General features: G+C 45.9%; 1 protein-coding gene across 2 annotated transcripts in view; it reads left to right on the top strand.

Moving 5' to 3' along the window:
- LOC117040273 (gamma-aminobutyric acid receptor subunit alpha-3-like) overlaps positions 1-16,372 on the top strand; it is a 41,491-nt gene that overhangs the window by 12,246 nt on the left and 12,873 nt on the right. For both annotated transcript variants that reach the window (XM_033137948.1, XM_033137946.1), the window contains exons 3-4: positions 1,598-1,722; positions 5,558-5,625. In XM_033137948.1, the coding sequence (XP_032993839.1) occupies positions 1,598-1,722; positions 5,558-5,625 (193 nt within the window). The remainder of the gene's footprint in view (positions 1-1,597; positions 1,723-5,557; positions 5,626-16,372) is intronic.

The raw sequence follows: 16,372 nt of genomic DNA on the forward strand, positions 1-16,372 counted from the left end.
TGTACAGGTCTGTGCAGAGCTTGTCTGAAACCCAGGCTTGGTGTGTTGTTAGAAAAGAATTATAAACTCAGACTAAAAAGCTGCCAGTCCATGAAAGGTCCCTGGTCAGCTTAGCCCTCTAAGCCCCGGGCAAGTGTACCCGGCTGCCACCCTGGGTTTTGTACATCCAGTACATCATTTAAATGATAACTTTTTTTTTTTTTAAAGCACTGTTTATTGTATTTGATTGGTTTTACATTTGTGACCCACCCTGAGGACACAGCTCACAAACCAAGTGAGCTGAACTTTAGGAGTATTCAGTGCCCAAGTCTTGGAGGAAAGAAGAATAGTTGGAAGTAAAAGATGGAGGAAGAGGACCAACAGCTGCTTGCTGTGGTGAGGCAAGGGAGTTTGCTAGTTTTCCTCCTACCATTTCCTCTCCCTTCACCTCTGAGTTTGGCATTGCTCTTGAGAGCTTCAGCAGAAGACCCTGCAGAGTCCATGGCCTCCATCTCCCAGCCTCCGCCTCTGGTCACCTACCATAACTAGATGCTGCTTCTAAGCCATTTATCTAGTTTCTGTTTTAGTTGATCTGCCTATGGCACCCCAATGAGATCCTGATGCCACTGCTGGCCAATCCACCCATCTCTCAAGCCACCTGAACCTGTCTCTGCCCTTGGGGCTGCTTGCCCTTGCTCTGTTGTCTTTTCCTTAGCTCCTTGCAAGGGAGCAGCAGGTGGAAGTTCTGTGCCAAATACAGCTCCAAGGACTGATGGTGTCTGCTGCTGTGACATGGGCTTAGCCAGGATTTTTGTTTTAGGGTGTGGGAGCCAAGGATCACGAGCTTATTTTAGGGGATCCGGGGATCCACCAAAGTTACCAGGGAAGGGGGTAGGCTGCTGGGAGTGGGGGCAGAACCTTAGTTAGTTAATTGAGTACTTTCAATGCTTTTCAAAAATATTTGTGGATCTAAGGAGGGCAACTGCCCCCCCCCCAGATATGTCCATGTGCCACCCTCCCTCCAAATAGCCAATCCAGAGAAAAATGGAAGGTGTGGAGGAAGGAGTAACAGCTGCCCCATCTTGTGAGGTGGCCTTAGACTGATTCACTATGCCTTCCCAAAGCAACCTCTAACCTTGGGCCCCTCAAGGCTACTGTTGGTGGTGAATTTATTCTGCCTTATCAGTGGCTCTGCAATGCTTGCTTGGTGCTAACACATTATTGGTGTCCAGAGGGGTTATAGAGCAAGAAAAGCGAGAGGGAAAGAAACCAGAGCATATGTGGTGTAAAAAAAGTTATAAGGTTACCGCTATGGGAAAGGCACTGACTGGAATGTGAAGCAGTGTGAATGTGCAATTAAAAAGGATGCCTGGAGGGGCCTCTTGTGACTAACAGCTACTCTATGTCCAGTTGGAGTTAACATAAGGACATGTGGAGGCAGGGCCAGGTCCATTAAAGGTAAAAAAGCAGAAAAATCTAGAGAAGGCCTAAAGTCAGTGCAGGCCAGGGATAGGATATTTATTTGTGTGTGTGTGTGTGTGTGCGCGCGCACACACACAGAGAGCATCATTGGAGAAGTGACAGACCTTAACCCTCCTGTTCTCCCTTGATATGGCAGACTCGCTCAAAAGCATGGCCCGGATATTATCGATGATGACAACAAAGACAACATCACCATCTTCACACGCATCCTGGACCGGCTGCTGGATGGATATGACAACCGACTGAGACCTGGGCTTGGAGGTCAGTCTACTTCAGCTAGTTGTCTGTGCAAGTTTGATTGCATTTCCTGATGTCACAGCAGGGGAAAAGGTGTGTGGGGTGCAAACAAACAAACAAACAACTGCATTTCCACTTAATCTAACTGCATTTCCACTTAAAGCTGCCTGCCCACAGCCTCCTTGGACTGCTTGCATAAGGGAAGGGCTCCCCCAGTTTGGCAGAAGCAACTCCTCCTTGGGAGTGGCTATTGATCCTAGCGGCTCCCTGGAGTCTCTTGCTGGGAATTTGTGGTTTTTTGGGATCCTCTCCAGCCGATTGCTTGAAGTCCTTGGGCCCAACAGTTAAGATAATGAAATGTCGGTTTCTGATCCAACAGAGGCTGCTTCATGTGCCTGCCTCATCCTTACACTCACATTCATGCACACTCTCTGCTGGCTTGCTCTCCTTGCAGAGCCCTTGAATGGGGTAGGGGTGGACTTTTCAAATTTCAGCAGTGCCCTGTGTGAGGCCAAAATTCAGCACCCCTGCCCCTTGCCTTCCGTTCTGCTCAATTTGGTACGTCATAGTTGCGACGCCCTGCAACATCCCGTAGGCTTTGCACCCAGTGCAGTGCAAGCAGTCACGCTGCTCTAAATCTACCTCTGAATGGGGGAAGGAGATAAAGGTATGAAAGAAGAGAGAGATTATCAGCCCTCCTGCAGCAAGACCAGAGGTTTCAGTTCAGGCATTGGCATTTCGCTTCCTGCTCACAGGAGCATAGGAAGCTGCATTGAACCAAGTCAGACAATTGGTCCATCTAGTTCAGTATTGTCTACAATGACTGCCACCTGTGGTATCAGACATCTGTGGTTTCAGACAGGGTCCCTCCTGCCCTACCTGGAGATGCCATTGCTGAATGAACCTGGCACCTTCTGCATGCAAAGAAGATGCTCTGCCACTGAGCTTTAACTGTAGCACATGCTCACTTGCTTAGGCAGACCAGGAAGATGCTCCTGTCTCCCCACCTCCAGTAGCAAGTGGCAGTAAGGTGTGGGTCCCACTGATGGAGGAAAAGGAGTGTGGGGGGAGTGCACTGCCCCCGGCAGCGCGATCCCAGTGGGGTGCCATTGCAGCTGCCCCCACGTGCTGGGTGCCACACCCCCGCAGGCGACATGCCACGCCCCCAGGACACACGCCATGCCCCTGGGACGTGCGCCATGCCCCTGGGACACGCGCCAGCCCTGCCCCCACCTGCTCTCCACCCCCCGGTGCCAGAGCATGAAGCTCCGCCACTGGTGGGTCCTTCAGGGAACTTGAAAGCAAGGTGCCGCCTGCTACAACTGACCAGTCAGCATCTCATTGCCACATCTAGCATCCGTATGGGTTGGGTATTTCCTATCTGGTTTGTGCTGAAATGGGGATCAATGAGGATGTAAAATCAGCTATGGGCAAGAGTGTCTGTCCCATGTGCTCTTTGCATTTTGTGCTACATCAGCAGCAGCTAGACTGGGAATAAATGGTTCGGAGTGTGATGCTGGTCTCTGAACTCATGAAATGAGCACTCAGAGCTCCCAGAAGACAAAATGCAAGTCCAGCAAATGACAATACATGAGACACACTAGGGCATTACAGAACTGTGGCCAAGAGGAGCCACCAGGGTTTTGTGGGAACCTATCACAAAATCACAGTATTGTAGAGTTGGAAGGATTTTCCACAATTTCTTTTCTGGATCAATCTAACTAACTACCTTTTTTTCCAGGAGGTACTCAAGGGTACGCAGTACTGGCACCTCCTTGTTTTTTGGGGTTAAAAAGTGTGATACTTTCTGTAACAACTTCATGATGAGTACCAGCACCTATTTTTCTACAAAAAGCACTGTTCTCTCTCTCTCTCTCTCTCTCTCTCACACACACACACACACACACACACCCCTTATAAAGTTGTAGAGTTGGAAGGGACTGAGAGGGTCATCTAGTGTAACCCCCAGCAATACAGGAATCTCAGCTAAAGCATCCATGACAGATGGCCATCCAACCTCTGCTTAAACACTCTGTCCACAACCTCTTAAGGGAGTCCATTCCACTGTTGGACAGCTCCTACTGTTAGAAAACCCTGTTTCACACCACTCTTAATAGGGAAGGCATCCAAGGATGGACCCTTGTACTGGATAGTGCTGTGTATTTTCTTGTGGAAGGACATGATCACCTTGTGAAGATTAAGTGGGGATCCTATCTTACTGATTTATGTGAAGAGTCCTTTTCAGCTGATGAAGTCAAAGGCCTTCATCAGGTCTATGAAGGCATTGTAGAAGGGCGTCTCTGCCCTTGGCATTCCTCCTGCAGCTGCTGCAGTAAGAAAATCATGTTGACTGTTGACCTCATGGTAGTACAGTATATTATATGTAAATCATCTATGAAATTAAAAAGTCTTCCTTTATATTTGGTTCCTGGTTGTTTAGTGTTGGTTCTTCCACTTATTCTGGAGGTTGCAGTTCACATCAATTTGCTTCCTGGGGCCCATAAGATCTATCTGCAGTACTAGTTCCCCACCTCTCTCTGTCCCCAGAGGTCTTCCAAAGCACCTGATTATGACAGTGCTGCAATTTTGATAGTGCTGCAATTCCTGCATTTCAGTGGATTGGACTATATGTCACTTTGGTTCCTTCTAGCTCTACAGTTCTATGATTCTATGCTCTCCTCTGCCCTCCTCATTCAGTTGTGCTTCCAGATGGAAGCTCTGCTTGCTGTGCTTCAGCTCTGCATGCCTCGATCATTCTTGATCCTCTGCACCTAGCCTTGATTTGTCTTTTCCTTAGCATGGGGTAAGTTAATTCCTAGGCAGGCAAGTAGCTTTGAGAGGAGACTAGGCACTGATATAATGGCTCCTGACATCATAAAGGCATAGTGTCTACCCTGAGCAGAGAAGGGTGGTGCAGTGGGCCCCTTCTCAGCTCTAAGGGGGATGTGCACCCGGAGACCCCTTTTCTTCATGATCTTCATGTTGTGCCACCTGTCCAGGCAGCTCAGTATTCTCACCCTGCCCACCATGCAGATTGGTTATCCCTGTCCAGGAAGGTACAACTTCAGCCTACACAGACTCAGATGTTCCCAGTCTGAGCCCTCTCAGCTCCAGACAGGCAGGCAGCCCTGAGGGTTGTGCAGCTTTGGTTATTTCAATTGAACTATGGCTTGGCAACAGATTAGCCCATGTCAACAAACAGCTCTAAGCCTTTAAATCAAGTGGTGCTAACTTCATTTCTCACTGTTCAGGAGACTTCAAAACTCACTAGCGTCTTGGGATATTATGGGGCTAGAGGTGTCCTTTTCTGTGAATGAGAGCAACCAGAGGAGAGGAGGAAGGAGGGAGGGAGGCATCTGTTGGGAGGACCTGCCCATTGCATCAGGATTTGCAAATATGTGCACCTCAGCTGAGAGAGGAGCCTGTGAAGAGAGCCACTACTTGCATTTACAAACAAATCCAAAGCATTAATAAAATCACTGTTTTGTGAATTGAGTGAGTGTTTCATTTAAATGCTTCTCCAAAGGCACTGTGGAGCTCATGGAGTCTAAGCTCAAAATTACTCCATTTTTTGCAGAAGGCATTATGTGCTGTTTAAAGGCACTTGGAGGAAGTCATCCCTGATGAAAGCCCGAGGGCCCTGAGCAGAGGCTCAACCCCCCCTCCATTTGTGTTTGTTTATGGAACTGGTCATTGTTCAGTGTCTACCACAGCTAAACACAAGAGTGGATCATTCCACTGTAATCCAGGGAAGCAGCAAGCCTGGAGATTTCAAACAAAGCTAAGGCAGCAATTACACATGGAAATATTCACCATGCAAATCACCCCTAATTGCTTTCTTCCTTTTCGCTTCTTCTAGATACAGTAACTGAAGTCAAGACCAACATTTATGTAACAAGTTTTGGGCCCGTCTCGGACACAGACATGGTAGGTGCTGTTGGGATGGATTTTGGAAGGTAGGATAGGATCAATTATTTATTAATTATCCTTCCTATTACATGCTTGAATAATATTAGCATCTAGTTTAGCCAAGTTAAAAATCCCATCCTTCGCGGTATTAACACGGAAACTAGGGAAAAAAGACTGTGTAGCTTTCTATGATTATCCAGGATGTCTTGGGCAAACTGCATCTTTCCCTTTATTCATCCCTCTAAACAAAATAACAACATAAAAATCTGTGATTTAAGAATATAAAAATATTGTTTAGTTACAAAAAAGTTGCAGACTTGATTCAAGCAGAAAATAACAGTGAAATAAGTCCGGAAAAATATACTCCTAGATTACAAAATACATGATTTTAGGAGCACACAGACCCTGCATCCTATCCCTACAGTTGCATGATGAGAAAGAGAATGTTCTCCAAGCAGGAAGGAAGGAATAAGAATCATATTGCTACTGCTACCTTTCCTGCCTCTCCAAGCAGAGGATGTGACCTCACAGAGTGATCTCTAGGAGTTTACAGGGAACTCCATGTGCCTTAGCCTTTTGGTCACCTAGCAAACATGGAATTTTATATTTTGACTGGGGCATCATTTCCCCACACTTGTGGAGGTAGAACATAGCGATCATGGCTAGTAGTCATTGATAGCCTTATCCTGCATGAATCCTTATCCTTCCAGACCTTTGCATCTGGTCGTGGCAGGCAAGGTCCCTTTGTGGGGGTGAATGGACATGTAACCAGCTGCTGATGGCAAAGTGTAAGTATCAGCTTTTCCCAGGTCAGTGGGGCTGGTGTGTCCTCTCAGCCTCTCCAAATAGCCATCCCCAACCCTGTTCCCTCCCAAAGTGGGTAGCAAAGGAAATGAAGGACAAGCTGTCATGGGAGCTAAGCACCTTTTTATTCTTGGGCAGATAGGAAGCTCCCGCTTTCTCTACCAGGCATGCCCACTAGAAGAGCCACCTGTTTGCAGCTGATCCTTATTCCATTGGCAGCAAAGAAGAAAAGGGCAGGAGGAGATTCAAAGTGTTTGCTATTGTAAGGAAAATGTGAAGGGAGGGATGGCTGGAAGGTTGAGGGGACACAGCTGGCAGAACTCCTAAGGACTGAATGAGGCCTCTCTTCCACGACTGCATGCCTAATTGAAATAGCCTAAATCATTGTCAGAAAGCAGCACACAGAGTTGCTTCTGTGCCCAAAAATCCCAAACCACCGAGGGGCCTATCAATGAAAATGCTGATGAGGAATTAGTTCTTCCTGGGATTCCCCAATTAATAAAGGATGATGCAAGCTTTGGGGGTGGGGACTCTCCTCACAAGGAGAGGTGCTTTTTATGGGCTCCGTGCTTCACGGACACATGTGCCCTGTTTTCCTTTCATGTTCTGAATGTGACCATGCTAGTCTGGAGGTCTCCAAGCACATTGAACTGGGGGAGGGGGAGGGGAGAGACACTATAGGGAGTGGCTGTTCCTTCCTTGGCAACTGGATTTGTCTTCCACAGGAAGATCAAAACAGAGCCACCAGTCAATGCTGGTGAGACTTGTGCCTGATGGAGTCAGTCTAGACCAGGCATGTCCAACAGGTAGATCACTGGACGTCTGCGGTAGATCACTGTTAGATCATTGGCTCCCCCCAAAGGAGCTGAACAACTGTGGCTCACCTTAAAAAAGCTCAACATTTTTTATCTCCTCCCTGAAAAAACTCAACAACTTTGACCTGAACCCCCAAAAGGGGGGTAGATCACTGCCAGTTTTTAACACCGTGAGTAGATCGCAGTCTCTTGGGAGTTGGCCACCCCTGGTCTAGACCATTCTTATGGTAGCCCAGTAGTAATGAGTGTCCTATTCTGCTTGTGCTCTCCACAGCCCATGTATATTGCCATTTAGGGCAAGGGATGCAATTTCCACAGCCCTTCTGGTGGGCTGCTCAGGAAGAGGAAGACAAGCAGCAGAATTCCAAGTCCCAACTTCTGATTTAAGACTATATAAAATAGGGAAAGGAGAGTGATAATGAGTGTGCACAGTCAAATTTAAGATAAAATGCTAAATCAGAATATTAAAACTGGGCATATACTAAGGTAGCAAAACTTAGTCTCCATAGTCACCTTTGGCTTCTGACGTCAGCTTCAGGAGGGACAACAAAATACCGGGACTCTTGTCAATAAGAAGTTATTTGTTTCCAGGTGACTTTAAGTGATAGGTCACTAAGCCTGGCTAGTCGCTGGATAGCCACATACTACAGGGGTGATGTTGGAGAGAGAGTTTGGGAAGAGAGAGTCTTACTCTCTTGTAACAGAGACAGCAGAATGGTAATTGCTCCAAACGCATTAAAATTTGATTAGATTTACATCTGCCCTCAACCACCTTTAAACAAATGTTCCCCATGAAAATACTTAAGGCTAGAATAAAGACACTTGGCTTTGCAAGTAAGTGAAGTTTTTTATGCACAGAGTTTCAGGAGTTACAGCAAATAAGCCTCCATCCTTTGGCAGTAAAATAAAGAAGAATCCCCCCATGACTTAAAAATAAAGAGCTTGGTTTCCTTACAAAAGGATCATGTAAGATGTAAGCAGTAAAAATCTCTTTGAGAGAGATTCATTCAATTTTTCTACAGCTGTGGGTATTCCTGGATCCTTTGCTGTCGCTTGAGGCTCAGGTGGCCTCAGTGCCGTGGAGTGCCTTCCATCAGCATCAGCTGGTGGCCCAGCTGTGCCCATATCTGGACAAGGATAGTCTAACTTCTGTGGTCTATGCTTTGGCAATGTGTTATATGTGGGGCTGCCTCTGAAGACAGTTTGGAAACTTCAGCTGGATCAGCAGCCAGGTTGCTCACCAGGGCAAGACGGGTTGAGCATATAATGCCAATCCTGGTCCAACTGCACTGGCTGTCAATTCGTTTCTAGGCCCAATTCAATGTGCTGCTTTTGACCTATAAAACACTAAACACAATACCTCAAGGACCACTTGGCCCCATATGAACCAACCTGGACCCTGTGATAATCATTTGTAGCCCTTCATTGTGTGCCCCCTCCATGGGAGGTCTGGAGGTTGGCAAGGTAAGGAAGGTTTTTTTCTGCAGTCGATCCCTGCTTGTGGAATGCTCTCCCCAGGGAGGCTCATCTGGTGCCCTGCTTACATACCTTTAGGTGCCAGGTAAAAACATTCCTCTTCTCCCAGGCCTTAGGCTAATTAAACAATCTTTGGGCTTTTAAATGGAGATGTTGTTTTTGTTTGTTACTAGGGTATGCATTTTGTGTTTTTATATTGCAAACCACTCCGTGATCCTTGGTATAGAAACTAACAACAACAACAAACTTTTTAGTTTAGAGAAAAGGCAAGTAAGATGTTACATGATGGAAGTTTATGAAATCAGGCATGGCATGGAGAGAGTGGGTAGAGAAGCTTTTCTCCCTCTTTCATAACACTGGAACTCTTAGATATCCCATGAATTTGAATGTTGGAAGGTTCAGGATAGAATAAAGGAAGTCGTCCTACATATAACACAGTTAAACTATTGAAACTCCTTTCCCCAGGAGGTAGTGATTTCCTCCCAATTTGGGTGGCTTTAGAAGAGGATTAGGCAAATTAATGGAGGATAAGACTACTAATGGTACTAGCCATGATGACTATGCTGCATCTTCAGATTTGGAGACAGTGATGCTTCTGAATACCAGTTGCTGGAAACTGCAGGAGAGGAGAGTGTTTTGTGCTCAATGGGCAACTGTTTGGGTGACTCTGAGGACAGGATTCTGGATGAGATGGGCCTACTTTGACCTAATACAGCAAGCTCTTCTTATGATCTTCCATGGATGTAAAATGTGAAGCTGCTCAGTCATGGGAGCTGGACTCCAAAGGATCAGGCAGTAATTGGAGTGACTGGCCCAGCAGGGCTGGGAAATAATGTACTGTATTATAATATCCCATTTTGAGGAGTTCCCCATCAATGGGCTCATTCTGGCTTTGGAAGGCCCTCTTCCTCTGGGGCAAGGAGTTAATTCAGTGTTACTGGAGCTGCTACTTTCCCACTTGGTCCAGCTTCTGACTCTCTCTCTCTCTCTCTCTCTCTCTCTCTCTCTCTCTCTCTCTCTCTCTCTCTCTCTCTGTCACACTTGCTTTTCTCTCTTCACACCAAAGCAAAGAGCCATAATATATTCAGTCATCCAAGCCTCAGGGAGTCTCTCATAATTACTTCTAAGGTGGAGCATATTTGAATTAGGAAGCTTGTATAATGAACTGTGGAGAACAGGGAAATGGGAGGTATTGAAGAACGGGGTTTCCTCCTCCTCTGCTGTGTGATTTTGAAAAAGGGGCTCAGAACAAGGTGGGCTGCTAAAGAATAATATGGTCACATCCACACAAGCTTGTTTTGGTTCCACAGATGTCATCCATGCATGGGAAATGTGGTGCCTTTTGGGTATTTTCTTTTTTGTGGGAGTTGGCATCCGAATTGAAGAAATGCTGCAGACACTATTCCCTCTAGATAGAAGGGCACGGGGCTGACTCAAGGCATGTTGTTGCCTGAGGAGGGGCAGCAAATGCCCCTTCCCCAACCAAAATGCACAGAAGTAGTACCTTGCAAGGCCAGTCGAGTTATTTTGCCACCTGAGATCCAACAGATACATTTCCCCTTTTCTGGCAGTCAACACCCAATAGTAAAAAGAGGCATAAGAATTACCTTTTGATGACAACCCAAATCAGCTGCGTGAGCCAGTCACATCATTCCATCCAATGGCATGGCTGGTCTCCCTCCCGCACAACAAACACCCACTCACACACCCCTTTAGTACAGGGATTATTGATCAGCTACCCTGACCAAGCCATGATAAAACTTTGTTTGTGCCTTGTTATTTTGGATGAACTGGACATGTTGTTGTTGTTGTTGTTTTCATTTAGGCTTGGATGAGATGTCTTTGCTTTGGTGTGAAGAGAGAAAAAAAATTGTGACAGAGAAAGAGTCAGAAGCCAGAGCAAGTGGAAAAGTAGCAGCTCCAGTAACACTGAATTAACCATTCTAGGCTGCATCAACAGAAGTATAGTGTCCAGATCAAGGAAAGTAATAGAACCAATTCTGGCTTCCACTGTTTAAGAAGGATGTTGACAAACTGGAATGTGTGCATATGAAGGCAACCAAGATGATCAAGGGTCAGGAAACTAACCCGTACAAGGAGTGCTTGAAGGAGCTGGGTGTGTTTAGCCTGGAACTGAGGAGAATGAAAGGAGATATGATAGCAATCTTCAAATATCTTAAAGACTGCCACATGGAAGAGGGAACATGCTTGTTTTCTCCTGCTATGGAAAGTGGACTCAAACCCATGGCTTCAAGTTACAAGAATGGAAATTCTGACTAAGCATTCAGAAAAACTTTCTGGCAGTAAGAGCTGTTCGACAGTGGAATGGACATCCATGAGAGGTGGTGGACTCTCCTTCCTTGGAGGTGTTTAAGCAGAGCTTGGATGGCCATCTGTCATGGATGCTTTAGCTGAGATTCCTGCATTGCAGGGGGTTGGACGAGATCAGGGGTCCCTAAACTAAGGCCCGGGGGCCAGATGCAGCCCAATCACCTTCTAAATGCAGATGGTCCAGGAATCAGTGTGTTTTTACATGAGTAGAATGTGTCCTTTTATTTAAAATGCATCTTTGGGTTATTTGTGGGGGATAGGAATTCATTCATTTATTTTTTTTCAAAATATAGTCCGGCCCCCCACAAGGTCTGAGGGACAGTGGACCTGCCCCCTGCTGAAAAAGTTTGCTGACCCCTGGACTAGATGACCCTTGGATCCATTCCAGTTCTAAGATTGTATGATTTGTATAAGGACATTATGATAATGGCAGTTTTATTTTCAACCCCTTTCCTAACAATCCCCAGCATGGAATTTGCCTTATTCATCTCTGCCACACATTGGCTGACATCTTCATCAAGCTATCTACTATAACCCCAGGTTCTTGCTCCTGGTCCATCACCTCCTGTTTAGGAGGAGAGGGGAGGGAGAAGAACTCAGTGTGACAGAGACCTTGAGTAGGTGAGTGGGTGGCTGGAGCACTGGAGCAAGAAGTCACACTGTCTTCCTTGGCTGGAGAACAGGGAGTCAGTCTGTCCATGACTCCTCAGATGAAGTTGCTTGCTGAGATAGCCTTGGTCCTGGATGCTCCAATTGGGGTCAGCAGGTCTTAGTTACAGGAAGGAGGCTTCAAAAGCAGCTGTACTGGTTCAGGGGCCACCACAGGGAGCATCAGAGATGAAGAAGTACTGACTTGTTGCTCATTGGGGTGTTTCCATTCTTCCAAAAGGAAAGGGACTTCTGGGGGGGGGGACAGAATGCCCAGCATCTGTCAAGAGGAAGAGCAGGGCAGCCCTGGATGGGGGAGGAGGAGGAAGCAGCAGCAGCAACAACAACAACAACTGGTCATGTCTTGGGCATAATCTGCACTTACCAGCTGCACCAGCGTTGCCACAGAAACTGCTGCTGAAGGTTCTGTTTGCCTGAACTTGTTGCTGGGTCCTTGGTGCCAATGATGAATCATTGGGGGGGGGGGGAGTGCTTGGAAAGAACTTTGCTGCCCTTCCTGTTCAGTTTCAGTGTTTGTGTAACTGAGAGGAGGGGTAGGGTAAGAGTATGAAATTCAGAGGAGAGTTGGGACCTGCTCTCTCACGCTCACACATAGAATCACAGAATTGCAGAGTTGCAAGGACCCACAAGGGTCATCTAGTCCAACCCCCTGCAATGCAGTAATCTTTTGCTCAATATGGGGCCTTGAACTCATGACTCTGAGATTAAGAGTCTCATGTTCTACCAACCGAAAACGTTTTATTTGGGGGTATTATTATTATTTTTAAAATGTGCATTCTAATAATTAAAATAATTTGCACAAAAAAGAATGGTATTCAGTTAACTGCCTTTTGCAGGTTGTAGGGCCTTGATACAACTTTGCATATACACATGTGTTACTAGATTACTGTATCCCAGGATCTTTTTTTTTTGAGATGCAAGCAGTCCACCAGGACCAAAGCTGGACAGGCAGAGGGAAAGGGCAGTGTCTTTTACAGTATATTCTTTTTTATTTGAGGAGACATGAAAGGGAAAATGCGATCATTTAAACTTTATCCAACCTCTTTATAATTCATATAATGTAAAAACACGTAAAATAAGTAAAATCATAGAATCATGCAACTGTAGAGTTGGAAGAGACTTCGAGGGTCATCTAATCCAACCCCCTGCAATGCAGCAATCTCAACTGAAGTATTCATGACTGATGGCCATCTAACTTCTGCTTAAAAACTTCAGTAGAAGGAGAACCCACAATTCCCCAATGGAATCCAGTCAACTGTTGAACAGCTCTTGCTGTCAGAAAGTTCTTCCTGATGGTTAATTGGAATCTCCTTTCTTGCAACTTGAGTGCATTGGTTTGGGTCCTACCCTCCCGAGTAGGAGAAAACAACCTTATTTCATCTTCCATGCAGCAGCTCTTTAGATATTTGAAGATGGCTATCATATCTTCTCACTGTCTCCTCTTATCCAAGCTAAACATACTCAGCTCCCTCAACCATTCCTCATGAGACTTGGTTTCCAGACCCTTGATCATTTGGTCACCCTCCTCTGCACACTTTCTAGCTTGTCCATATCTTTCTTAAATTGTGGCACCCAGAACTGGACTCAGTATTTCAGGTATGGTCCATCCAAGGCAGAATAGACTGGTACTATTTCTTCCCTTGATTAATGCTTCTGTTGATATAGCCTAGAATAGCATTAGCTCCCCCCCCCGGCTGCATCACACTGTTGACTCATGTTACCCTTGGGGTCTACTGAGACCCCTAGGTCCTTTTCACATGTACAACTGGCAAGCCTGGTGTCTTGCATCTTATATTTATGCAGCTTGTTCTTTCTGCCTAAGTGTAGAACCTGACATTTGTCCCAATTGAAATTCATTTTGTTAGTTTGGGCCCAGTTCTCTAATCTGTTAAGGTCATATTGAATCCCATTTCTGTCTTCTGTGGCATTAGCTAGCCCTCTCAGTTTGATGTCATCTGTAAAGTTGATGAGCTTCCCTTTAATTCCTTTGTCCAAGACATATAAAAAACATTGAACTACTGCGGGCCCAGGTCAGAACCCTGCAATACCCCTTTTTACTTTTTCCCAGGATGACGAGGAACCAATAATGAACACTCTTAGGGTTCTGTCAGTTAGCCTTTTACAAATCTACCTAACAGTTACCTCATCCAGCCCACATTTTATCAGCTTCTGCGCAAGAATATCATGGGGGACTTCATAAAAAGCCTTACCAAAACTGAGATACCCTATGTCCACCACATTCCCCTGATCCACTAAACTTGTAACTCTATCAAAGAAAGAATGAGATTCGTCTGGCATGATTTCTTTTTGACAAACCCATGCTGAGTCTTAGTACTGTAATCACAACATCCTTTTCTAAGTGGTCACTGATTGACTGTTGAATTATCTGTTCTTGGACCTTTCCTGGAACTGATGTTAAGCTGACCTGTCAGTAGTTATCTGGGTCCCCCCCCTCCCCGCCCTCCTGCTTTCAAAATGGAGACATTTGCCTGCCTCCAGTTTGCAAGGACCTCACTTGTTCTCCAAGAATTCTCAAAGATTATAGACAGAGGCTCTGAGATTACAACTGCAAGCTCATCAAGCCCTGGAGATTCAAATTCATTTTAAGTAGCTGGGTGTTCCCTTACCTCCTATTTTGGGCTGCAGCTCAAGAAGGCAATGCTTGTAGAATGTACAGTTCCAATTTCAGGGCCAGTTTTGTTATGATTCATCCACTTACTTCTCCTGTTCAAGTGTGTGTGTGTGTGTGTGTGTGTGTGTGTGTGTGTGTGTGTTTTAAGCTGTATGTTTTCCACTTTCAGCCATATCTGGTTTGTCAGACATATTTGCCTATTAATCAGTGGTGCCCTGTCTGCAGAAACAACTCCAATCTTTATAGCAGGTGCTCTGAACCATAGTATCAAACACCTTAGTTCTAACTAAAGAGCTCATCCACACTTACCTTCTTGCCCATGCTTTCTAGACATAGGTCCACACTTTCCTAGTCTGTTTCCGAGAGCTTGGATTTTTTTGCCGCACCATTTCCCCCAGGAAAACCCACTCTTTAATGCTAAATCAGATCAAATGGCAATTCGGGTTTCCCGCAGATTGCTGTTTGCTCTGATTCAGCGGTAAAGATTGGGTTTTCCTGGGGAAAGCACCATGACCCAAAAGAGAGAGAAAGCAGTAGGAAAGGGAGTTTTAAAGCACAGACATTTGCTTAAAAATGAAGACCACAGGCAAGTGAAGATGAGCCCTGACTTGAAAAGAGGAATTGCAATCACCTTTCCTCCTCTATATGTAGTGAGTGGCAGCTGTGTAAAAGGCAGATTCCTTGCTATGGTTCATTAGAAAAGGAACTGGAAATAAAACTGCAAATACCATAACTCCATTTTGCATATCTATGGTGTGGCCACATTTAGAGTACTTTGTACAGTTCTGGTTGCTTTACCTCTAAAAGGATATTATGGAATTGGAAAAGGTTCAGAAAAGGGCCACCAGAATGGTCAAGGGGATGGTGCAATTCCCCTAAGAAGAAAGAAGACTTTTTAGTTCAGGGAAAAGGCAAGTGAGAGGCAATGTGATGGGAGTTTATAAAACGATGCATGACATGGAGAAAGTGCACAGAGAAAAAATTCGCTCTCTCTCGTAACTCTAGAACTCCTGGACATCCAATGAAACTGAAACTTAGAAGACTTAGGATGGATAAAAGAAAGTCCTTCACATAACTATGAAACTCACTCTCACAGGTGGCAGTGATGGTCACTAACATGGATGGCTTTAAAAAGAAGATTAGACACTTTCATGAAGGAGGAGAGAGCTATCAATGGCTACTAGCCATGATGGCTGTGCTTTCATGGTCAGAGGCAGTAATGCTTCTGAATACCAATTGCTGGAAACCACAGATGGGGAAATGTGTTGCCCCTGTGCTTGGCATCTGGGTGGCCACTGTGAGAACAGGAAGCTGGACTTGATGGGCCATGGGCCTGATCCAGCAGGCTCTTCTTAAGTTATTCCTGAGTCCACACCTGCCCTCAATAGATGATCCTTCTACAGTACTGTGTTGTGTCACTTTTAACTGCCACTATTTCCTCCAGAGGAGACTTGTCTTTTTGGAGATCTGTGGTACCCCCTTCCCTTGTCTGCATTCCAGGCTCCTGGGTAGAGAGCAGGGCTGTGAAAGCAGCTTAATCTGTAGATCTGCTCTGGGGTGACTAAATTCTACTAGCAGATCTATGTCATCCTCCTGGAGGCAGGCTAGGGCATTGCTGAGAAGGCAAAAAAAAAAAAAAGAAGAGCCAAGATTAGCAGCAGGGAGGGAAGGGGGCTGCCAGGAGCAGATTAGAGACAGACACAGCAGCAGCAGGGAGGCAGGCAGGCAGGCAAAGCTTGGCAGGGTGGGAATGAGTGCATGTTGGAGGAGAGGTACAGAGGGGGGAAGACTATGGGGCAAATGGAAGAAAGAGAGGGTGGGAAAGAGGTCCAAAAGAAGTAGTGGAAATGCTGAGGGCAGACCTCACCACACATCTGGTTCCCATGTCGGTGGGAAGAGGAGGATGTGAGCACATTGTTGGGCTCAGAATGCCAAGGACTATCTCAGTTCCCCTCCAGGATCTCTGGCAGAAAGTGGCCCCACAACAATTATGCTGGAAAGGAATCTCTCTGTCTCTCTCTCTCTCCCCCTCTCCCTG

This window comes from Lacerta agilis, chromosome Z, assembly GCF_009819535.1.
Source record: "Lacerta agilis isolate rLacAgi1 chromosome Z, rLacAgi1.pri, whole genome shotgun sequence".
In the NCBI taxonomy this organism is placed as follows: domain Eukaryota; kingdom Metazoa; phylum Chordata; class Lepidosauria; order Squamata; family Lacertidae; genus Lacerta; species Lacerta agilis.